Raw genomic sequence first — 24,844 nt, forward strand, 5'->3', positions numbered from 1 at the left:
AAGGTGCATTTTAGGAGATATTCATTTTACCTACAGGTAAGCTTTATGATAAGCTTACCTGTAGGTTAAAGTACTAGAAAGGAGTTTACTTCCACTTTAACTTTAGAATAAAATTCATTTGAATACTTGATCAAGCCAAAAATCATCTCCATAAATATAATATATCCTTTATTAAATTATGATTGGGAAGAAATTGTGGAGGATTTATTCTTTGAGGATGGTGCTGCCAAGATTCTTTTAACAAAAGGCCTTCCAGTCTCAGAAAGGCCAAGCTATGGAACATAACTTACAAACCAACTGCATCTTACGTTTTACCTCATAAAATACTTTTCCTTTAGCAGTGTTCACATCTGAAATAATAAGAGTTGCTATGTTTCAAGACATACACACTGCTACTATAGCAAGACTTATACCAACAGTGACCGACCCCTCTTCTTTTGGATTATTTATTGCTGAAATACATTTTCTCCCTTCCTTGGCTAAACCCTTGAGATAAATTCTAAAAGGGAAAATTAGCTCTTTAGAGTATCATAAATACTTGATGCTATTCTAATGCCATAATTTTCAACTACTCTAAAGACAGTTTAAGAACTTTGCTTTAAACTATGCAGGATTTCAGGAACTAGTTGCTTTTGAAAAGAGACACTGAAGCAAGAAAAAACATTGTCTTCCTGATTTTTAGAGAAGCCACTGCCTTCACATGCTTCCTACTGCATCCCTGGATCGCATTATAATATGCATATAGTAACCAAAGGTGTCATGGTTATAATATGAACAGGGTCTTAAAATTCTAGAAGTTGACATCTATATGGCCCAACTGTAGGAAGTAATGTTTAGACTGGATGCTGCTGCCAGACTCATCCGCATTACAAACTGCTCACCGTCTGCTACCCCTCTCTGCCAGTCCCTCTATTGGCTGTCACTCACCCAACAAATTAAATAAAAATACTAACAATAGCTTATAAAAGCCATCCACAACTTGGCCCGGCTACAGCACTAACTTAGTCTCAAAATCTAAGTCTAGTCTCAAAATACCAACCAAATCGTTCTCTTCGTTCCTCCCGAGACCTTCTGCTCTCTAATTCCTTTGTCACCTCCTCCCATGCTCACCTACAGGACTTCTCCCGAGCCTCTCCCATCCTTTGGAATTCCCTACCCTAATCTGTCCAACTATATCCTACTCTACCCACTTTTAGGCAATCCATGAAAACTTTTCTTTTTAGAGAAGCCTATCCTGCCTCCACCTAACAACTGTACTTTGTCCATCAGCTGATCCCCCACAGTTATTACGCTTTGTATCACTTGACTGGGATTGTAAGCTCTAATGAGCAGGGCCCTCTGATTCCTCCTGTATTGAGTTGTATTGTAACTGTACTGTCTGCCCTCATGTTGTATAGCGCTGTGCAAACCGTTGGCCCCATATAAGTCCTCTATAATAATAATAATCCATTGTGGAAAATAGGCAGTGTATGGCTGAAATTAGAACTGCATAGTGAATGTGTACTTGTACTTAGACATTTAATTCTACCATAATCATCAAGTTCTTCTCCTTGAGATCAGAGAAAAAATAAATAACCAGGTGTAGGTTAGCTGACTTTGACAAATCCACTTTCTTAATAATACATTGTTGCATTTGCAGAGAAATGTATTTACGTTGCAGTAAACATGCTAACACTTTACAATTATGAACCAGTGATAAAAAAAAGTGCTGACACCTTCCCAAACCAGTCAATGATGATTGGTTGGGCTTTGCTAACAGTTAGATTTAAATGTTTGCAGCTTCATCATTGTGCACATCTTCGAAGCACTTTCCATGAAGTGAAGGTAAAAAGGTAGGTAAATGCGGTAGTTCACATATTTTAAGTTGCTTTTACTTTGATTGAGCATAGATTGCATAACATTCTTTTGTTAATAAGTTTATTGAAATCAGCAAACTTGCAATATATTTGCTCAAAATGGAAACAATTTTAGCAGACGGCTCATAATCATCCAGAAATCATAAGCATGTAATTTTATTTACACATATCCCCTTCTGATGTTGTCATCGTTTAAATTACATTCTGAACTGTTTTGAACTGAGTAACCTCTTAAGATTTATACCTCACTCTTTCTTTTCCACTTGGCCTAAGCTCCAAACAAGTCTCTGGGCAAATCTCTGACACTTGTGCAAGCAGAGGCACAGCTCCATGTCTTGGAAGTACTCCATGATCTGATCTTTTAAACAGCAGAGGGTGAGGATAAGAAGATGATCAGTACTCTTAGGACTTGTGTAATAAACAGATATCATGCCTTATCGGCAGAAGTTAGCGTATGTGTTTTGTGAAGGATCTTAGTCATATCTCTTTAGCTGTGATTAAGAAATGGATGATTCTGTCCAAAAATACAAAAGTTACCCCATGCCTGTATACCGTAGGAGTATTTGTTTATTATACAAGTACTAGTAGTGCTGACTCTTTTTTTTATGTTTTCTGTTAAACTGGCAGCTTGGAAAAGGGCACCCTATTATGGCAAAAAAGTAACAAGTGGCATTCGTTTTTTTGAAACATAGATATGATTATATACATCATGGTTACTCCTACTATACTTGATTGCTAAATTAGGTTACATGGGCCCTTTACAGGAAACCCTTATTAAAGGGGTTGTAAACCGTCATGCTTTTTTACCTTAATGCATCCTATGCATTAAGGTGAAAAGCATTCTGTCACGCAGCAGACCCCGTTTTACTTACCTGAACCCATTCTTTCTCGCTCCAGGGACGAGCACACCAGCTCTAGCCGGTGTCTCGTGTCCTGATAGGATAGATTGATAGCAGCGCAGCCATTGGCTCCCGCTGTTGTCAATCAAATCCCCATTTGGAATGGGACGAGGCAGGAATGCCCCCTATCCCCACTCATATTTGCTCTTACCCTGGAGCCATTGTGGAATATGATTTGCTTGAATCCTAACATTAGGGGACTTAGTGTGGGGACTACGGAGCACAAACTATCAGCTTATGCTGATGCTGACCTATTTTATGTGGCAGATCCACTGATCTCACTTCCTAATATTATGGCTGAGCTACAGAGATTCCACTCACCTTCAAATTTCAAAATTAACTATAGTAAATCGGAGATTCTCCCCCTTGTCATTTCCCCTGAAATGCGTACAGAGGGTCCCCTAGTTACAAACATCCGACTTACAAACGACTCCTACTTACAAACGGAGTGAGACAACAGGAAGTGAGAGGAAATCTGCCACTAGGAAGGGAAATTCACTCCTGTAAGAGCTATTATGGGGAAAAGGTACCCCCACTGATGCTTTATCACCAAGGCTTTTTTCCACAACAACCCAAAATTTTCAAAATCCAATTGTCATTGGGACAGAAAGTGAGGTGAAATCTTCTGAACAGGGGCACACACAGCAAAACAAATGTTACAGGGGTGTTAACTCTTCCCTATGCTATCCAAAAAGCTTAAAAATAGTTTTTTTTGGCTGGAGCTACACTTAAAAAATGTACCTGTTCCGACTTACAAACAGATTCAACTTGGTTGCAAGCCTCCTTTTCCTTTACTTGGTGTCGCTCTTGCCTAAAATATCTAGGAATTCATCTTCCGGCCCAATTCTCTCAACTATACACTAGTAATTATATCCCTTTGCTTTCAACGATTCGGTCAGACTTGCTAAAATGGGACCGTACCACTTACTCATGGATGGGCCGAGTCAGTATCTTAAAAATGTGTTGCCATGGATTCTTTTCTACCTACAGATGGTGCCTATATCATTGCCCAGGTCCTTCTTCTCGGCCCTCAACAGCCTGTTTCTAACATTTATCTGGCAAGGGCAGAGCCCCCGGGTGTCCCTTCGCCCCCTGCAAAGCCCTTGGGGGGATTGGGGGTTCCATCCCTCCGTAGATATTATGAAGCAATTGACTTGCAGCGAATATTGAACTGGCACCATAATGTACACTTGAAATTAAGGGGCCCCTTAGAGACATTCCTGGCTGTGCGCAAACTATCCCACTCCCCTTGGCTCTCCAGAGAACATTGGGATCTTTCAGATTCTGTGTCCCCTGTCACCACCCATGCTCTAAAAATATGGGAGGCTCTCAATGCACAGGGGCTATTGTCTCCTCCTGCCTCCCCCCTTGCTCCTTTAGGAGGCTTCCCCTGGTTCATTCCTGGGGAACATGTCTCCTATTTTCGTACATGGGCAAGGGATGGAGAGGTGCATTGTGGTAGATTCATACAAGAACAGGGTCTGGTATCCCTGGACTGGCTCCATGACCAATTTGCTCACTTTCTGCTGGATGATTGGCACTACAGGCAGTTGTATCATTTTGTCCTCAGCTTGCCTCAGGGTATCAGACCCCCATCCTCTCTCACTTCATTTGAGAAGCTATGTATGTTGGCTGCCCCCATTCCCCACTCAATCTCAGTCTTGTATGAGATGCTGCAATCGGCAGAGTCTAGGGGTAAGCAAGTCTGTATACGGAAGTGGGAGAGAGACCAGCAGCATACTTTAACAGAGACTCAGTTGGACCACCTGTATCGTCTTACCCATGCGAGTTCTGTAGACACAAAGATGCAGGAAAATTGCTTCAAACTATTGACCCGTTGGTATAGAGAAACTCCTAACCTGGCTAGGATTTTTCCAACAGTCTCTGATGCCTGCTGGAGAGGCTGTGGGCTGAAGGGTTCTTACTTACATATTTGTAAAGGATCTGGCCGTATTGGCAGGATAGCAGGGCTCAGATCAAAGTGATCTTGGATATTGAGATGCCTGACTCTCTCTTGGAGTTCTTGCTCCACGTGCCATCTATTCCTCTCAGCCATTACCGCAAGTCGGTCCTACCTCATCTCCTGAATGCAGCCAGGTGCTTGATCCCTGTTTAATGGAAAACAACCCATGTTCCTGGGTGATCTGATTGGATCTGCTTGGTAAATAACATAATAGCTGCAGAGGAATGGATGGCAACATGTAGGGACTGATATGACAAGTTCTATGGGATTTGGGCCACTTGGAAACATTACACTTCCAGTGTTTCACCGTCCCCACAGCCATCGGCCTCAGGGCCCCATACACCCTTATAGTCGATGAACTGATCTAGCTTAGTTTTGTTAAAGTTCGGAGCAGACCTGCCTGGTTCTGTGGAATATTTTTGGACTTATCATTCATCTTCTCAGTGATAGTGCTGGCTGTTGTGTGTTTTTGTTTTGTTACTTATTTATTTTTATTTCTCCATCACTTTTATGCTTGATCCCTTCTCACCCCCCCCCTCCCCACACCCCTTTACCTACCTCGGCCCATCGTGGTCCTCATAAACATGTTTTACAGCTGGGATCATAGCTACTGATTGGTACAATGCGGGTATAAGATTATATTTCAGCATGTATGGTTTTCGATGGATATGCCAATACGCTTTGATTGCCAAATTCAAGTCTGTAACCTTTGCCTTCGTGCCACTTTGGGCTCTCTGTTTTCTGTTCTTTGTAAGCTCAATGTTTGTGAAAATCAAAATAAAGACTACATTAAAAAAAAATCAATTCCAATGACGCGGGTGCCGGGGGGGCGGGGCCGAGTCCTGGTGTCTGTGTCAATAGACACAGCAGCAGGACATGGGAACGTGCCCGCACGAGTGTCCCAAAAGAGTGTCCTGAGGTGCTTCTCAGATAGGGCACTTGAGAAGAGGAGGAGCCGCGAGCGCCGCTGAGGGACCCCAGAAGATGAGGATCGGGGCCAACCAACTGCACAGAGGAGGTAAGTATAACATGTTTGTTTAAAAAAACAAAAACAAGAGTTTAGTAACCCTTTAAGAGAGTATAGAGGCTGCCATTTCTGATCTCAATCTAAAAATGCTAGCTGCCTGACAGCTCCTGCCTTCAGTCACCAATCTGGAACTGAGTCAGAACACAGCATGTCAAAATCACATTACAGATGCAACACCAAGCAGTTCCTTATAGGCCACAAACTGTGGTAATGTAGCTCCATCATGTAAAAAAGAATAATATATTATATAACATACAGTATATGCCTTTGATAAAGTACCTTAAATCATGTGGAAACGCAAAATCATATACAAAAAGTATTGTGCTAAGAGTAGGGGGAGAAACAAAAGGGTTTCGTATAAAAGAAGACATCAGTGGTTTCCCACTGAATATTTGATATTATTTCCTATAAGGGAGTGGTAATGGAGAGGGAGATTTAATCTATTCTAAACGTGACAGCTCCTAAATTCTGCTAGAAGCATATATGTGAAGGACACACAGGCTTTTATTGAGTTGAGTTTAGGAGCTTTGGCAAAAAAATGCCAAACGCTCCTAAGCTCAAGTTTAGGAGCTGCTAGTATACTGTACATGAAGCCTAAGGAAGCACATATATCTGAAGGGACATCATCTTTTTAAGCAAATATTAGTATCACTGCCAAAAAGAAATGTCACCAAAACAGATGTCCCATTTGGAAGATTTCACTTTGTTTTACTCTGGCGATGACTCAAAATTTTGGATTTTTTCCATCACTTTCAGTTCTAGAGACTGTGGTCCAGTAGTGACACAGGCAGCAATGTAAATATACTGTAGATAAGATTTTTTTTTTTACATTATATAACTGCCATCATCCATTAATACAAATTTGTTTTCCCCTAGAAGAATATAACATTGTTTGTATTCACCTAAATATATACTGCAAGAAAACAGCAGGCTTGTCATTCTTTGTGGTCAGAAACAATAGATAGGGCTGGAATGACACCAAAAGGAATTCCAGACATTGGCAATGGACTGTCTTCACTATACGCAATAGGGTTGATTATCCTGTCCCAAATGATGGAAAATTACTACCTTCCTATACTTTGGCTGACTGACAGTATAAAATAAAGGATATATTTACTCAAGAACTACTGATATATACTGTATCTCTCATGCAGAAAGCACCATACAATATTATCATCTTTGTAAACAAAAGAAAACTAAACATTTCTTAGTGATGAAATACTAAATAATAATAACAGCCATAATTTATTAAAATATACCTAAAACTAAAACAAGAATAACAGAGGGCTAAAACCACTGTCAGTTTTTCTGCCATTTGTGTCCTATTGGGGAGTTTTCCTTTCACTTACTGTCCTGTATATTCAATGGGAAGTGAGAGGATATTTTTCCAAAGTGAGGGAAATCTATTCTAAGACAGTTGATATGGGAACTGGTGTCCCCATTGAAAGATTTCCTGCCTATTCCTCTTCTGGATTTACCCACACTTTCATTCCTGGTGACAATTAGTGAGATTGAATCGCTCTTTCAAGGACACAAACACCAATAAAAACTTGACAGTTGTTGTAACTCCCCTCCCCCACCACACTATCTAAGTCTAAAAAAAAGTTTTGGCTGTAGTTATACCTTAAGTCAAAATGCATACCTATATGCATCAAAATGCATACCTATATACAAATTTGCTTCTTCCAAAATTAACCATAACATGACCTCTGTGACCAAGCCCCAGTGTGTTGGGCGTAACATGTCAGAGGGGGTGGCTGGAGCAGCACTGGCTGAGGCCACACTCATTTACATACATGCACTGGGTTGGTGAGCATTGTTCCTTCCTTTCTCTGTAGATTATTCTACACCCCTGAATGGTGCAAAGGCACCTGCTCCATTCACTGCAACCGGCGGGGAGATCTTTCTTCCAGCTTAGAACAGCACTGCAAGCTATACCTGGATTATTGAAATCTAGCATATTCTCTTGACTTACAATACTTGTAAGCACCCCTATTACTTCCAGTCTACATGCACTCACAACAGTATTGGCTGCACATCATTCCTCTTGGCTGGCTTCCTGGCTATGTCTGCCATGTTTGCTGGCATGGCAGGTTGTAGGATCCACCAGGGACAAAGGTGACAGGATGACAATGCAGGAAAACAATTGGGGAACAGTTGTCACGCCATAAAAAATACTTGTCACCTCATACCAGAAAGTGCCTAAAGAAGGGCTTTCAAGGAAAGATCATCAAGTTTTAAAGATAGCTGCAGATTTAAAGATATTTAAAACATCTTACAGAAGATTTTAGGGATTGGGTGTAGATCTACCTACCTATTTATCTTCAAAAATACTTGCCTCAATTTCTAGCCTGCCATGATTCTGGAGTCAGCACAAGGCCATGGAGCTTAATGGGCTGTAATCCTACATGAAAAGTGCTTTACAAGAAGTAACACCTGGCAGATTGCCCAAATACATATAGTAGCTGGACCTTTCACATAATACCCTAGACTTGTGGTGAAAGAGCACTGTACAGATCTAGAATCTGCAATTTACATAACTGGCCATGCTGTTACAGTGCCTAATGTATTAAATAGCACACAAAGATTAGTGCTTGGTGAGACATTGCTTTTTACCTCAATACTCTTATGCACCTGCATGTTGCTCGGTTAATTGAATGCTACACTTTAGTTTCTTAGCATTGGAAAACACAGCAGAAAAACAGAATTGCACGTGCCCATGAGAAATAACTGTGTTTATATTTCATTTCAACACGTTTCTTTCTCCAACATACTTCACCACCCACTCTTTTCCACATGCCTGCCTCCAGCACTGCTGCACTGGCTGCATTCAACGTTGTGTGACATGAGGAAAGCTGTACACGTGTTTTGGGAAAACAGATTTTAATTGCAGCAATAAACAAATGTCTTTCTTCTTGCATTCTCTTCCACTGTTCCCATGAACATTAAATGCTGCCTTTTTATAAGCTTTTAAAGGAAAGTAGGAGCTGGATTGTGGTAATGACTGTGATGAAAATAGTAATAAAATCGTAGCAAATGTAATGAAATATCATCATCTCAAATGTTCAACATACAGTACATCTGTGCAAAGCATTGATGGGGTTCTTAATAGACCATTAGCTTGCCCATACACTGCCTAAAACCAGGTACACACTAACAAAAAAATCACAGCTCCGGTCGGAGACACTGTGCTAACCATGCAAGGTTAGTCTAGCGATCTCCCTCGCTGAACTGTTGTGGTCTGACAGAGGGAAGGCCCTCCTGCCAGAACACTTCGATCAGCACTCTCTGCCATTGGCTGAAAGCGCTGCTCGGGAGTTGGTCGGCTGCTGGTTTTCCAGCATGCACGTTCGACAGAAGCCTGCTGAAAGGCTGGTTTCTGTCGGACAGACCGACATACACACAAGCAGAATGTTGGCCAACATTCTACCCGTGTTTACGGGGCTTAAGTGTGGGTTAACATCTCCATGATAATGAGAAATTGTGGGTATTAGGAGTGCTCACTATTGCATATAGAGATTTTCCAGTGTATCAGTGTTTTTTAAATATTCATAGAAAAGGGGAAAATTATGTAACTGAATGTGTTGCACATCTGTAACAATAGTCAGATCATATACCTAGAAATATTCCAGGGGAAGCTTTGCCTGAGTATAGCCAACCCCTGTAACAGAAACAATTCCAATGCAACCTCCATGAGAGTTTGGAACCAATTAAACTCTACTGCTACATTAATACATCTCGAATTCTATTCAAGTATCCAGTCTAGATGAAATTTTAAAAGGGCTTTCAAACAAAATTAGTTGACTCAATGATGGCAAGAAATAAATGTTGTGAACAATTTTTCTATGAACCTTTCGAAGAATAATCTGCCCAGCTTTAAGCGGAACTAAACTCTTCTTTCCTTTCCAGCTAATGAAGCTGCCATCTTAGCCTCTGTTTCATCTTCAGTTGCCATGGTGCTGTACTTGTGATCAATTATGACACCAGCCATTTGATGATCGCACAGCTTGGTTGAAAGATAACATGAGCACACTAGTAACTGTAAAAGTTATGATTCAAAGCATGGCTTGAATGTATCTGTTCTAGAAATAGTTAAATTGGTGGTTTTAGTTCCACTTTAAGGTTGCACTACTCCCCCCCCCCCGCCCTCGTTTTGCTACTACATGATGTCTTTAGTTTTAGTGGTGTTCACTTGTTTGTTCACAGCCAGCATAAATGGCCTTAAACACTGATTTCCAAAGAAATTCTCAGTTAAGTCAGTTGGCAGACATTCCCTCTTCATAAACACTGGCTGCACTGAGATGGCACAGCCTATTTTTTCTATTTCACTTTAGATTTGATGATGCAGAAAGCTTGTTAGTGAATAAACAAAAGCTGGTCATACATTGCTGCAGTTTTTTGTTCAAAAAAATGACCCAACTTCCCCATCCACACACTCAGTGTAGATGGGGGATTCACTCACTTTGTGCTATTGTGTTCTGAGGGTAGGGAAGGCTTCCCCTCAGCCTGCCCATATCAAATTCGTCCGGTTCCTGCTGAACCAGCCGAATTTCGATCCATGTATGGCTGCCTTTAGCTGCAGACCACAAAAACCTTAACCACAATTTGTACAGTACAAATGAATAACAAAAAATCTTAAATATATCTAGAGGACTAACAATTAAGTCACTGCATCCTATTGAAATGTTCTAATCTCCTTGAAAACTGTGATAAACTAACCTAAACATTTATGTCAAATTATGTGTAGCCAGTAGTGCATATTTTTATTGCTGTAGAGCTGCATACTAGGGGTCTAGAAAAACAGAAAAGTTTGAATAGTGGATTTCATTGTGAAAATACATTTTTGCATTTCATCTACAGGTGTAAGATACAGCATTGCGTCATTATGAAGTCCTGGATTATACTTATGTCACTCATTGGAGCTGCTTTCTGTTTACCTGTGAGTACTAATCATTCCATAGTGGCAGGAACTTTCCTAATGCCCAATGGAAAAATACTGTTTGGCTTCTATTGTTGTGTGTCCACATCGATATTTCTTACTCCATATCCTAATCATGGTTATCACTGGGACAGAAGTTGAGGTGAAACCTCAACAACAGAACTCAATTTATATACATTGAAAAGGTTGAAAATTCTTACCTACTCTTCCAGAGTTAAAAAAAAAAATTGCATGGAGTTGGACTTTAAACATACATGGGGAGATTTACTAAAACTGGAGCTCTCAGTACTCTGGTGCAGCGCTGTGCATGGTAGCCAATACGCTTCTAATTTCAGCTTGTTCAATTAAGCTTTGACAATAAAGCATGGAAGCTGATTGGTTTCTATGCAGAGCTACACCGGATTTTGCACGCTCCAGTTTTAGTAAATCAACCCCAGAATCTGATGAATACAGATGGTATTACTGTTAAGAGTTTTTTTACACTAAGGTTGTAAGGGGAAACTTGGCAGGCAGTTCTGATATCTCTCAGGCACCCCCTATATGAGAGGTTTAATACATCAACATTGGGTGGTACAGTAGAAGCTGCTTTTTTATTGCCACTGCCAGCATACCACTGGGAGTAGTTCATCAGAGTTTGAGGCACAGGTTTGAGGAAACTAATTGGGGTTGATGTATTAAATCAGTAAATTGATTATAGTGAACAAATTCATTTTATATAGGGCTTGTGTCAATGGATTTTGGGCTTGCATCAGAAGAATCAGTTCTGAGATCATTTAGAATGACAGGATCTGACCTGCAGTTTGACCTCCTTCTAATCTGCATGTGACCTGCTTCAAGGGTTTTCTGTTCCCATATACTCCTATGGGAATGCAAAACCGCCTAAGGCTAACAAATTAAATGTCTTTATGGTGCAAGTAGTTAATGGATAACCTCCTTATAGCAAAGAAAAAACATGCATGGACCATGCAAACATGGGATGCATAACTATAAATCAAATAAACCAGTCTTTATCAGGTATGTCAGGGTTAGACTCCTGGAAGCTTCCTTTTACAAGGAAAAGATGCATCTCCTGCAAAGAGACAGAAGAAATCTCTAACTCAAGACATAAAAACACACACAGCAGAGAATGACATCTAAGTGCATCATTATACCATTTACTGTATGATGAAAACAAATTGTTAACTCACATGATGTAAGTTTGTAGAGGCATGTAAAACATATGAAATCAGGACATCCAGGGAATCCTGTAGAAGAGGCATCAAGGGCAAGGCTTGTGCAGCACTGCTGCCGGCCAGGTAGACATGCCTCCACAAATTTACTTCATGTGAGTTGCCAATTTGTTTTTATCATACAATAAATGTTTTATTGCTGCACTTAGATGGCACCCTCCGCTGTATATGTTTTATGTCCTAAACATTAAACATTAAAGTAGAATTTCAGTGAAAACCTAACTAGTCCTAAAAATGCCCCCCCCTCCCCCTCCAAACACTCATACTAAATAACCTTTGTAAAAAAAGATGTACTGTATATACTTATCCATATCTAGAGGGACCTCAGGTAAATATTAAGGGGGCTGCTGCATACAGAAGGCTTTTTATATTAATGCATAGAATGTATTAACCTCAATGGCGGTAATCCCGAGTATGGCTCGGGGTTAAATTTAAATTTCAGTACCATTAGCGGTAACCCCGACCCACACTCAGGATTGCAGCTCAGCATCCTGGTTCAGGTTACTTACCTTGCACCCAGGATCCTGCAATGTCCCCCCCGCCCCCTCCGTGTCTGCGGGCTGTGTCCTCCGCCCAATGCTCTGTGTGCCAAGCTCTGTTCCCTGCAAGCGTTGCGACGCATGGGGGCGGAGTCCGGCGGCAAATTCAAAAAGCACAAAAAACATAACACATACAGTACACTGTAATCTTACAGATTACATTACTGTAATAAAATGATTTCACATCCCTTTTGTCCCTAGTGCTTTGTCCAGTGCTCTGCATGCACTTTTATATTATATATACTGTTCTTTCTGCCTGGAAACTTAAGACCATAGCAACCAAAAAGTGTCCCTTTACGGCAAAAGTGGTTTAAGACAGCGATAGTAAATTAAAACACTTGCAGAATTGAGCAATAGTGAATCGTGGGGTAATTAATTTTATTATTATTATATTATTATTTTTTAGAATTATTTATAGTTATTTATTATATTATAATTTATGATTTCGTGTTTCAAACTTTCTCATACCTGGGATGTCTACTAGACTCTTGTTTGGACAGATTTAAGTGTGTTATTACTAAGAATTACAGGCCTACAATATAAAACGCCAAATTTCTATGCAAAACAATGTACCGCTTTGAGACGCAAAAATCTGACATAATCATACCGCCAGGAAGGCTATGATAAAAAAACCTGACTTTACAATCACTTTAAGACTAGTTAGGGTTTAGCTGGAATTCTACTTTAACTTTGCAAATTGATCCCTCACTTTGCTAAATGAACAGATTCTATTCTTTTAGTAAATCAACTCTAATGAAATGGATGATCCTTAGAGAAAATGGATAGCCTTAGAGAAAATTTTACAGGTTACACATAAGCTGCTTTTAACAAAATCAGAAACAATCAATATGGATGTATGTAATGTGCTTAGGTGCATCTATATGTATTGTATCTATTACAATTTTTTGGTTGTAATGCAAACAATGTAAGTGTCTGAGCCAGTATAGTATTCACATACACCCACATATGTAATTATTGGGCAATCAAGCTAAATCAATTAATTTTGTTGGTGTTCTGATTGTGGTTATGTACACAGTTAAGTTAATTTTATAATAACTAATTTGCAAACACCCAGTTGGGTTCCGTGGAAAATGCTTTCTGGTAAACTGAACTCCAGCAAGATATAACAATACCAATTAATTAAGGTACATATCCATAAAAATCATGTAATGCCTATACATATTTAAATATCTTAATGTGTCTAGTTTCTATAGTACCCTGCATGGAAAGATTCAGAACGGTAAAGGAAGGAGTCAATCAGGCACTGTTGCAGAGTACAGTAGTACTGCTAGCCTAACACTAGAAGCTTGTTGACAAAAGAATTTAAAGTGAGCAGAGTGATGATTCATCAGTATGCTTTTGCTGCTCTTTTATTGTTCAGCCAGCACACTAGTGGGGTGTCCTGGGTCAATTTGCGCAGAATTAACCACAGTGAAGATCCTGGTCCACGTATGCTGTCTGACAGTGCAATCACAAGTCTGATTGGATAACAAAAACACAATATTCACCACGCATACGTTCCTGAAAATGGCTATTCTTTAGTGATCGGTGCTGCAATACCACCTGCTGGGAACCGTAAGGGATCCAAGTGAAGGACTGTCATCAGCAAGGATTCATCAAGAAGGGTCCAAAGCTTTATTATCGTGGTCACATGGTACACAAAAAGGCAACATTTTGGAACCACACAGAACTCATTGAGGGTCACCGGCCTGATGAAGGGGCCTTGCTTGGCTCTGTAACGTTGCCTTTTTGTGTACCATGTGACAATAAAGCTTTTGACTCTTCTTGAGGAATTCTTGGTGTGCTGATGACAGTTCTTCACTTGACTGGATCACAAGACTGGATGATCAAAAATCAAAAAACAAATCTGAATCAATATATCTCATAAACACAGGTTAAAGTGAAAATAATTCACCTGTTCTTCATTTCTTAGTCCATGAAAACTTGGTTCATGCTTTTAACCTCCTAACAATGTTTTTATATTATCTACCTTTGATCATTTAAAATGCCATGCGGTACTTCGGTTTAACAAAATATAAAAATAATAATAACATTATTATTAATAATAATAACAGAAATAAAAAGGCTTGTAGAAGCATAGGTTTATAGAATAAATGACAATCAGACCTAAGATGGAGAATGGATTATAGAGGTCTGTGTAGAAATTGGAACTGATGATTATAACAAAGATTTTCCATATATTTTTCCAAAATTTACTGTAATCCTTTGCTCCTCCTAGTGTATTGAGAAATCAGGCACTTACTGGAACAACATTTTATGCATTAAAGGATTAGATAGAAAAAATGTACTCGTTTGTATCTTTTCCAAAGGATGAAAACAAATTACATGGGTTAAATATATTGATCTATTTGTGCTGTTGGTAACATTAATAGGTAATGTTGTAAAAGTGGTTTCACAAGGCTAGCCAGGGGGCTATAGATACAACTGAATTATTCCTATATGCTATCATACACAGTACAAGTGACAAAGGGATGGAAACCAGTATAAGGCAGAGAAAGGGTGAATGCATCCTAAATGAAAAGCAAAAAGGGGGTCACTAAAACATGACTATTGCTTTAATAAATATATAAGAGGTAAAAATCCAGCAGTGTTAACCCCTTTAGGACTGCAAAGGCGACTCAAAGCTAATGTCATCAAGCATCATCATAACTAGTTCTATGTATTCTTTGTATGTAGGAGAAGGGGTTTATGTAATAATCTTTACGCTTGAGGACTTTTATCCTGACTGTAGGTCAAAAAACAAAGTGTTCCCAAGGGCAAAAAATAGCCATCATACTCTCACAGAGTTATGCACAATGATCATATTGCATCGTGCACTGTTAAATCATTGTATCATCTGCTGTTATACCACTGGCTTTATTATGTCAGTAATGTGTAAAGCATGAAAAAGATTACTTTTTCATGTACAGAATCACGTTGGAACGAAATGCATGAAAAAAACAGGTCCCACAATTTTTTCGTTTTGTAGCCCATTAGACATCAGTGCTCAACTTATCATGTGCAAAGACGTATAACTAAAGAGAAAACTTTTTTGTAGTGTTAGATAAAGTGGAGAGGAAATGGGGATTTTATTGATGTCCCAGTTAGGGAGATTCACCCTCTCTCTCTCTATTAGACCCTAGACCCCCCATTTGCCCTCAAAAGCATTTAATCACACCAAAAACAGTGTGTGATCAAATGCTTTTTCATTTTTTAAATGGTGCTGTTTATATCTGGGGGAAACCTGAAGTGATGTATGCTCATCGCTTGCGGGTTCCTATATCATAGATGTGAACAAAGCCATTCTGGTCTCTGTTTGCCTCTATGATCAGCCAGCAAAAGCGCAAAAGGGACAAACCAAAAAAGCAGTGGAAGGCGGCGGGAGGGTGGGGACGTCCCCTTCTGCTGCTTGTAAAAGCAATTCAGTGGCTAGTTAGCCTCCAAGATTTCTTTTACAAGAGAGCCGACCGTTGGCTCTAAAAAAAGAAACCACTCAAAGTCTAGCAACGTACTGGTACATCAATGGTTATCAAGTGGTTAATAACAAAAAACACAAGTACACAACTCAACTTTAAGTTTAAAATGAACCTGTGCCCAGATCATGCACACATTAGTGTTTATAGATTCTGAACAAAATGTAAAAACACTCTAAAACAAGTCCTCAATCATCTCTGCATCTATAAGCATTGTGAAGAAAATAATATTCAAAACAGGAAATGTTTTTTTTAGAGAAGATCTTGGAAGGCTGCCTGTCCACCCTCCAATGCAAACAACCAGCAGGTGTTTCTAAGTTGTTAGAAACCAAATTCTAAAGTCTTTGTTGTGAGATCTGAGGATCTTTTAGATCTAATAACTTTATATTAAAAGCAGCTAAAAAGGTAATTGATAACATTGTTTACTGATGCACTTTAACTCACTGTTTTACATTTCCCTCCTTAAAACAAAGAGGTTTAAAGTCTATATAAACTCTAAAGCCTCATACACACTAGTAGTTTTCATCGGCCAGTTTCTATGGAACCGGCCGATGCCGCCCAACATTTAGCCTGTGTGTGCTGGTTCGGTCTGTTAAATATACCATTAAAAGTATTTCAGAACGGCCAAGAAGGTATGCCCCGCAGTGCCTATACTTCATACCTGTAGCAGATTTTATGGCTTCCATAATACAATATGTGGCAGTTTGAAAATGGCAGCTTATGTTGTTTAAATATAACATCTATATGTTTGCATTTGCAGCTTCCTCCTCACCCGCAGCACCCAGGATATGTCAACCTTAGTTATGAGGTAGGGAAATAAATGTTTCATAAAACTGACTGTTAAATATTATGCATCTAAAAGTTGAATTGCAATTGTTATAAAAGATAGGTGCCAGGCAAAAGATGGGTCAGGTCATAGAGAATAATGACACCATTTAGTGTATGTGCCAACTAAAGAAAGAGACCTATGAAAGGAGAGAATGTTGTATTTTCGGTAAACAACTATTTGGAGCTATTATTTCATTATTTACCTAAAAGTAATATTTGATGTGACTCTTAGTGTTTTTCCACTTTTTTTGTTGTTATTTTAAACTTTGAGATTTGCAGAATAGTCCTGCATTTACCTCAGCTTCACAGCTTAATATTTACTTTTCCTCAGCAACACGCATTTGCAGGAAAGAAAATTGCTCCATCAATGGCTGGCTTTAAACTAAGAGAGGGGTGAGTCCCTGGCCGGCTCCCTAACGACCAGGAGCCCTGAGCAGAAAGCTTTCACATCACATTTAGCAGTGTTACTAAGCTAAATGTTTCAGTTCCCAACACAGCTGGAGGTTCAGCTTGGTCGAGCGCCCATTTGTTGGCCATTGAACCTCTCAAACAATGGACAAAACTGCAGCTCATAAACACTGTACAGTGCTCAGATCTCATATAATTTCCTCTTCTGGTGGAATGTTCTTAGCCTTTAGTTTTAGGCTATATTTAGTAGAATGCTCTTTAACTCCTCTGGTCAAAAGTAAAATTCCAGGATTAACGTAACTAGTCTTAAGATGCTCCCTCTCCTCTCCTAACACCTATGCTGACATACCTATGTAAGAAATATATATATATATGTATAATACGTATATGCTTACCTTTTTTCAGCCTGCTCCAGTCCAGTCACATGATCCTTTGCTCCCCTGTTTTAGCCAGGGCTAGCTGCAGGGGGGGAAGGGAGCGCCAACAACAGATGGGCCAAGGGAGCCTATGGGTGATGTTAACACTCCCCAGCATTCCCAGCCATTGTCAAGCTCTCTCCTCTTCACTCTAGCCACTGCTGGCTGGCACAGGATCACATGACTGGACCAGAGCGGGCTGAAAATAGGTAAGTATACAGATCTTTCTTATACAGGTTAGTTAGCATAGGTGTTAGGAGGGCAGGGAACATTTTTAAGAGTAGTTAGGTTAAGCCTGGGCTTCTAATTGAAGGCTTTTTTCCTCTTGGGATCCAAAAGTAGAGAATATTACATTCACATTGCGAAAGGCAATAGAAACTGACATTTCACACATATTGCAAACATTATAGGTATTAGTAATGTTTTTTTGCATGAATGCTGACACAGTCACAAAGCAAATCTTTTATAGATAGACCCCAACATATTGAAGTAAGAGGGTAAGGAGAGAAGCTAGGAAACTGGCATGAGAAGTAGCAATGGCAGCCTCCATCTATTTCTCGGGAAAGGCTTCTTGAACAACTGTTCAGATATGAGTAAGATAGGGAATGAATTGGGGTTTATTTACTAAACACAAATAGAGTATGCACTTTGCAAGTGCAGTTGCGCCAGAGCTTAGTAAATGCAGCAACGCTTCACTTTGCAAAGAATTCCTAATCACATGCATGGAAAATTTAAAAAAATAGCATACCATGATTCAGCAAAGCTTCCCCTCATTTACTAAGCTCTGAAGCAACTGCACTTGCAAAGTGCACAGACTATTTGTCTTTTGCCTGACAGTCACCGCTCAGACTGAGAATTGAGCTATCAGTGGTCTTTTATCGCTTAGTTCTCAGTCTTAGAAGCCGCGTGGGACAGAGACAGCATCGGATTGATGCTACATCCACCTAAGTGAGTATAAATGTTTCTCTTTTTAAAAAAACCCATTTTAAGCTCATTAAAAAAAAAAATAATAAAAAATCAAGATGGAATTAAAATGATCACAGTGAGTCTGCCCTATTTGCAGCTGATTGAAAAGATCCCTGTCATGTATTATATGGTAAGATCAGGTAAATGTATGTACAGAAATTAAAACACAATTACATCTGACATCACGTCTAACGTCATGTTAAAATGAAGCTTTTATTTAAGCTACATTGTTAATTCTAGTTGTTCCAAACTGTCTAGCACAAATACAGCAGGAAATGCAAGTTTTTTGCAATGGTATAATTTATGACCAATTTGTCAAATTATATTCTTAAGGAAAAACAGATAAGAACTATGCTTTCAGTAAGCTCAGTTGGTTAATTAACTTTGACGAATTGTATGGCAGGTAATGTTTAGTCAGGGCACTGGATACACAGTACAATAGCAGTGCAGAGCGAAAGACACAAATAGTCAAAATATATCTTCAGTAAAATATGAACTGCCTTTTTTTCAGATTTTAACACCTTTAAAATGGTACCAGTCCATGATGAAACATCAGGTAAGGTATTTTATTTTGAGTTTAAAACTCCAATTAGCTGTAAAAATGTGCATCATATAATAAGTACAGTGAATATAACACTGAAACGTAATATGTACACTTTTCATGCACTTCTTCCTGGTACACACTGCTGTTGCTTTCTTCAAAACGCTCACATAAAGTTTTATTTGGTTGTTAAAATACAAGTCTGATTCATAATAGTTAAATAGTACTGACGAATACCCCTGTACTTTACAGAATACACTGATCTTTCACAACAATCCCTGCCCAAAATACAATTGAAAATCCAATACAGAACCAGAAGAGATAGTGGTGATGAGCAAACCAATTTGTGTATCTCGCAAATGACAGCACATTTGGCTTGTTTACTCTGAGTTGCAAGAAATTGTAATTTGCTTTGCCTGTGAACCTGATTCATACAAGTGAATGAGTAAAATGGTCCACAGACCAGATCTCTATTTAATCTGCAGAGTCTGCAGACGTCCCACAAGCAAGAGTTGGAACCCAGGGTGTAGTCCTTGTGGCATCACTGCCTTAGTACTTCCTAATTAGGACAGCAATTAATTTGAAAGTAAACTACTTTCTTATTAGGTCATTTTTTGTTGGGGGGGGGGGGGGGGCAATGATTCTTACCCAGTAACATCTCTCCAGTCTCAAAAGCACAATCTTGGGCTTCATGTACACTTTCCTACATTTACCATGCCTGTGGGAAAACACACAATGTGGCAAAACTGCGCTTTTGCGTTTTTCTTGGGCCGTGGGCCAAAATGTTCCTATCCTGAATGCGATTCTTCCGCATTCAGGAGAGGGAGGTTAAAACTCACCTAAACGCAGCAGCTCCTAAACTTTGTTAAAAGCCTATGTGTACATTGACACAGTCATTTATGGAGCTGAGTTTAGGAGCTTTGGCAAAAAAATGCCAAAAACTCAAGTTTAGGAGCTGCCAGTGTAGGCTAGTGTGGATCAGTGTTTGGAGATGGGTCTGTTAATTTACAAAGTAAAAACTGGTAAATTGTCCCGTAGATCACCTTTTACTAGTTCAATAATACAAAGCAAAGCTCTGCATGAAATCAACTCTGCTGAACCATGTTTAGAGCAGATTTTTCTGTTATAGTCCCACCTTAATCATCATTCTCTGTTCAGAGTTGGACTTCTAGGTCACATCAGTCTTGATTAATAAGTGCCAGGGTAAGCACTTCTCTTTATGGGGGTTTCTGTCTCACTGAAGTCTTGTGTGTACCAGAAATCCACGTACTGTATGCATAGATAAAAGTTGTTCTCTATCTCCTCCTCTGGTACTCTTCATCATCTGTCTCCCTGTTGACAACATGACGGCCAAGTGATTACAACCCTTGGCTTGCAGCTTGGGAGTCCAAGTGTTTGTCAATGTCTTCACGAATGTGAGATTGAGGTAAAAAGTCTATGTATTTCATAAAGTACTGGGAAACTTATTGGTGCTACATAACTAAATACAATAAATAAATACACAAGTAAATTAATAAATATCTTACAGAAAATGATAGGCAGACAGAAGGAAACACTGTGCATGTTACCAAACCATAGGGCTGATTATTTTTCCACTAAGACAGAAACAATAATTTGTTTTTTAAAAAAAATAGTAACATTAACCAATGCATACGATTCGCTTTTTAATAATTACTTTAGCTTTTTATTTTTAGAATAATCAGTCTTCAGATTCACAATTCACAGTGTCTATATTATAATTTTACTTCAATGAATAATGTTAACACAGTTAGGTGATAAATGATAAATCAATACCAAAAGGCACTCTTGCATATAGATCAGCATATATTTTGTGCCAGTGGACAAGCTACAAATGTGTTAATATATACTGTATTTTTCTAGTACCCCTCCTTTGGCTATGAGCCCATGTCCGGATGGCTTCAGAATCCAATGATTCCTTTGTCACCTATGATGCCCCAGCAACAGCTACCACATCCACATGCAATACCAAAGCTGTCACCCCATCACTCTGTACTTATACCTCAACAGCCCATGATTCCTCTATCCCCCCACCATCCACTGCTTCCTCTCGCACCTCCACAAGCTAATCCGTTAAATCCTACTTATCTGACAAACCCCGAGAGTCAATATCCAACAAACACTCAACCAATAGAGCTACCAAAACCTGATATTTTAAACAAACTTGGTCAGCCTCTTTTCCCAATTCAACCACAGCCCCCTTTGGTGGAAGAAAGACAACACGAACCATGGCAGCCACTGAGCAAAACCAAGCTTGAAGAACTGGTAAGAACAACGTGCATGTATTCAGGACTAGGGATTAATTATGGTTGTGATTTTATATTTTGGGTGGGGGGAACAAACAGGGAGTCACAGGGGAGCACACACAGGGTGGGGGAAAGTGGAGTATGGTCAATGTTTAAAAAAATTTGTTAATTCCAGATATGTCAAAATACAACGTAATTGTACAAATTAAAAAAAAAAATATACAGTTTTTTTTTTACCAATAAAAACTATTAATCAACCTCTAGTCAGGTGACTCTATTCCCTGCCTAGACCTAGATCAATGCTAGAGAGGGGTGAAGTAGAACCTTCCTTAGAGCCTGTCCACTCCCCTGGGCAGAATAAAAGCTTGTAAGGGATCAGCAGTCGTTATTGATAAGCGATTTTTATGTAAGTGTAATAGATCCAGGGCTTTTTTCAGGGGGAACTTGGTGGAACTCAGTTCCACCACCTCTGGCTCAGACCCTTGTGGGGGTCTGCTCACCACAATCACTTGTAAACACAGAAGTCCGGTTTCTGTGTTTACAAGTGACAGGTCTGCACTCTGTGTGTAACCCCCCTGAACTCTGCACTCTGTATGTAATGCAATCCTGGTATTTAATGCCCCTTTAAGACCCTCCTACTGTTCGTGAAATTTGACTGACCACACCCACTATTTGATGTGATTTGGAACATGTGTGCGTGGAAGGGTTTTGTGGAGTCGTGGTTGAGTTCCAGCAGCTATTGTTTGAGAAAAAAAGCCCTGAATAGATCAATACATTATGCTATTGGCAGTAGTTTTCTTTTTCATGTTTATTGTTAAAGAGCCTTGGAGGTTTGCCTTTTACTTTAAGTGGTCAAATATAGATTTTTAGAACAAAAAACAATCATATTCTAACAATTGTAAAGACCTATTGCAATAGATTATTTGTCTAATGAATTAATCTTGAAAAGGGCAAAGTTACATAATATAACCTGACTAACATGGCTATGGAATTTTTCAAGCTTATTACAGGAAGGGCATCAAACTGTACAAAGCCTCCAAGCCATTCTATTCTCAATTATTTAAAAAAAATTATACTTAAAAAATGTCACACATAGCTATCAGAAAATTCACACTCTCTTGGTTTTGCTTCTATCTTTTCTCAAGCTTGTTTTACATTTTTTAAATGATCAGTATGACCTATTTATTCCATATCACGGAACACAAAATAAGCTACCGAAAGACTAAACAGGAGGAAATATTCATTATTCACAGAGAAATGCTGATGAAACAAACCCCATTCCCAAGAACAGATGAGTCCTAATTATGGAGTGCGGACTTAGGCAGCATATGTTTATATTTTTTACATCCCAAAATAGCATTCTAATTAAGCGGCTACAGGAAATAGTTTTCTGTAAATGTAAAGTAATCTCTCCTCCATGCTACAAAAACTTCCTTAAAATGCCGTAGTCTTTTCACATTATCACTTTAACAATATATTACACACAGAAGAAAATACTGAAAGCTCAGCTGCTCAAAGTTTATGCTTCAGAAGTTGGCATTGAATATTGCGATGTTGTTTGACCATGGGAGCAACATAATGCTGGCTGATATCATTGAAAGTCATAAAAGACTTTAAGGGCCAAGAATATGAAAAAATAAAAAAACTATAGCAAGTTGAAGTCTGGGTGATTTTTGTTTTCTACAACAAATACACAATTCATTTTTTTTTTACTTTGTAAAATAGTAATTTGTACAACATTATGTTGTGTAAAAAAAGAGCTTTTTTTGGATACAGTGGGGAAAGGTTAGAATGTCCATCATTTTTTTTTTATCTGTGTCTGTGACCCAATTTAAAAGATTTCTCCTCACTTCCTGTCTGAAGGAAGTGTCAGAAGGAACAGAATGTAGGGACCAATTCCCCGAACAAAGGTACAGACAGAAATAAAAAAAAATTTCCAGCAAAGGGGGCGAGGGATTTAGAACTTTTGCCAGGATTTTATTGTTCAGAAGTAGAGACTGTAATGTGAGCGTGACACCAATGGTCATAGAGTCAAAAAAATGTTTAATTACTTTGTTATGCTGCAAAATAACAAAAGGCCAGTGCTATTGAAGGGGTCATATGCTCCCATTTCTTGAAAGCTGTGTGGGATGTGTACAGCTTAAAGCTGAACATGGAGGGAACTTAAATCCTACACTTGCAGTGGGGCACCCCCAGCACTGCAAGTGTTGGCTGTCTATATGTCGCAGGCACTCTAAGATCATCACATCATTATCCAATGCTGGACCATCCAGTCCTGCATCATAAATGAGTGTGTTAGGGGCCCGTCTACAACTCCGGGCATTGGAGGGAAGAGCACTGGTTGCTGATGGAGCGAGAGATGAGGCAAATAAAACTACTTTTTGTTGGTACCCTAGGCAAAAATGAGCATTTACCCTGGCAGTGCAGGGAAAGCCCCACTGAAAGAGTAGTTCTGACATTTCTTCACTTTAAAATTCACAGCACCCAGCATCCACCTCTCTTTGTTTTTGCAAATCTGTTTGACATAAATATCCTATTTCTTAAGCGTGGCAACCCATAGAAGTCAACTAGAAACTTCATGTACTGGTCTGACTTCGGCAAACTGAATACTGATAAACTACTGTGGGTCACTGCACTATAAACATATCTAACTTAAAAAGAAAATACTCTTGTCAATGTGTTTGTCCATTCTGGAGCTTTCCCTTTACTTCCTGCCCTGTAGACATAGCAAGAAGTGAGAGGAAATCTCTCCAAAGTGAAGAAATCCTCCATTTTAGGCAGTTGTTACTCAAACAGATGCCACATTTAGTAGATTGCATTTCATCTCTTGTTCTGGTGACAACTGTAAAATGCTTGGTTTACCATCTTTTTCTGTCCTAGTGAACGTTGTCACATATGAAATAAAGAGGGTAAATATAGGGAGGGTAAGGGCCCTTTCACACGGGCAGACCAATGATGTAGAATAATAGCTTATGCATGCTGAATTACTGCTGCACAGTTTAGTGCATGTTCAATATTTGGCAATTGGTATGAGTGAGGAAATTGAAAATTTATCATAATTATCACAATCCCACTGTCTGATCAGGAATGTACTGTATTCATTTGCTGTTTGTAAGGAATGTTTTACTTAAATTATTTTGAAAAGCACACTAAAACTAGGTTTATTTTATGAAAGAAAATGTCATTGGAATAGAACCCAGATGTACCAATTACACTCTAATTTTCTTTTTTTCATTTATTTTTAGGATTAAATGCGAGCAGAAATGACAAGAAAAATATGATTGCACTACCATTAAAGTCCAGTCTATGCTTGGTTGTCAACAACAATTTTTCTTTAGCTAATTATCATCATTGCATTGAAAAAAATATATAAAAATTCCTAATAAAACAAAATTGATGAGTATGGAAAACCAGTACTTTGTCTGTGTCACTGTTTTCTAGCACAAATAATCCCTTTGCTATAAAGAAACTAGATACTATTATAGAAACTATACAG

The 24,844-nt window shown here is 39.0% G+C and overlaps 2 protein-coding genes across 3 annotated transcripts in view; one reads left to right on the top strand and one right to left on the bottom strand.

The window, feature by feature from the left end:
• The window catches only part of ARHGAP6 (Rho GTPase activating protein 6), a 368,531-nt gene that overhangs the window by 199,733 nt on the left and 143,954 nt on the right, over positions 1-24,844 (bottom strand). The window lies entirely within an intron of this gene.
• Positions 1,774-24,755, top strand: AMELX (amelogenin X-linked). The gene is made up of 6 exons (XM_073617939.1): positions 1,774-1,832; positions 10,606-10,684; positions 16,686-16,733; positions 19,055-19,099; positions 20,966-21,367; positions 24,594-24,755. Exons 2-6 carry the CDS (start codon positions 10,631-10,633, stop codon positions 24,597-24,599), a joined length of 555 nt encoding a protein of 184 aa, XP_073474040.1. The 5' UTR covers positions 1,774-1,832; positions 10,606-10,630; the 3' UTR covers positions 24,600-24,755.

Source organism: Aquarana catesbeiana, linkage group LG02 (genome assembly GCF_042186555.1).
Source record: "Aquarana catesbeiana isolate 2022-GZ linkage group LG02, ASM4218655v1, whole genome shotgun sequence".
Taxonomy (NCBI): Eukaryota; Metazoa; Chordata; class Amphibia; order Anura; family Ranidae; genus Aquarana; species Aquarana catesbeiana.

What these genes read in the sequence shown, in the direction of transcription:
- AMELX (XM_073617939.1), top strand. Translation starts at nt 10,631, where the DNA reads ATGAAGTCCTGGATTATACTTATGTCACTCATTGGAGCTGCTTTCTGT. An exon ending in GAGCTGCTTTCTGTTTACCT is followed by an intron (nt 10,685 to 16,685) that starts GTGAGTACTAAT and finishes TTGCATTTGCAG; the next exon opens with CTTCCTCCTCACCCGCAGCA. An exon ending in ATGTCAACCTTAGTTATGAG is followed by an intron (nt 16,734 to 19,054) that starts GTAGGGAAATAA and finishes CCTTTTTTTCAG; the next exon opens with ATTTTAACACCTTTAAAATG.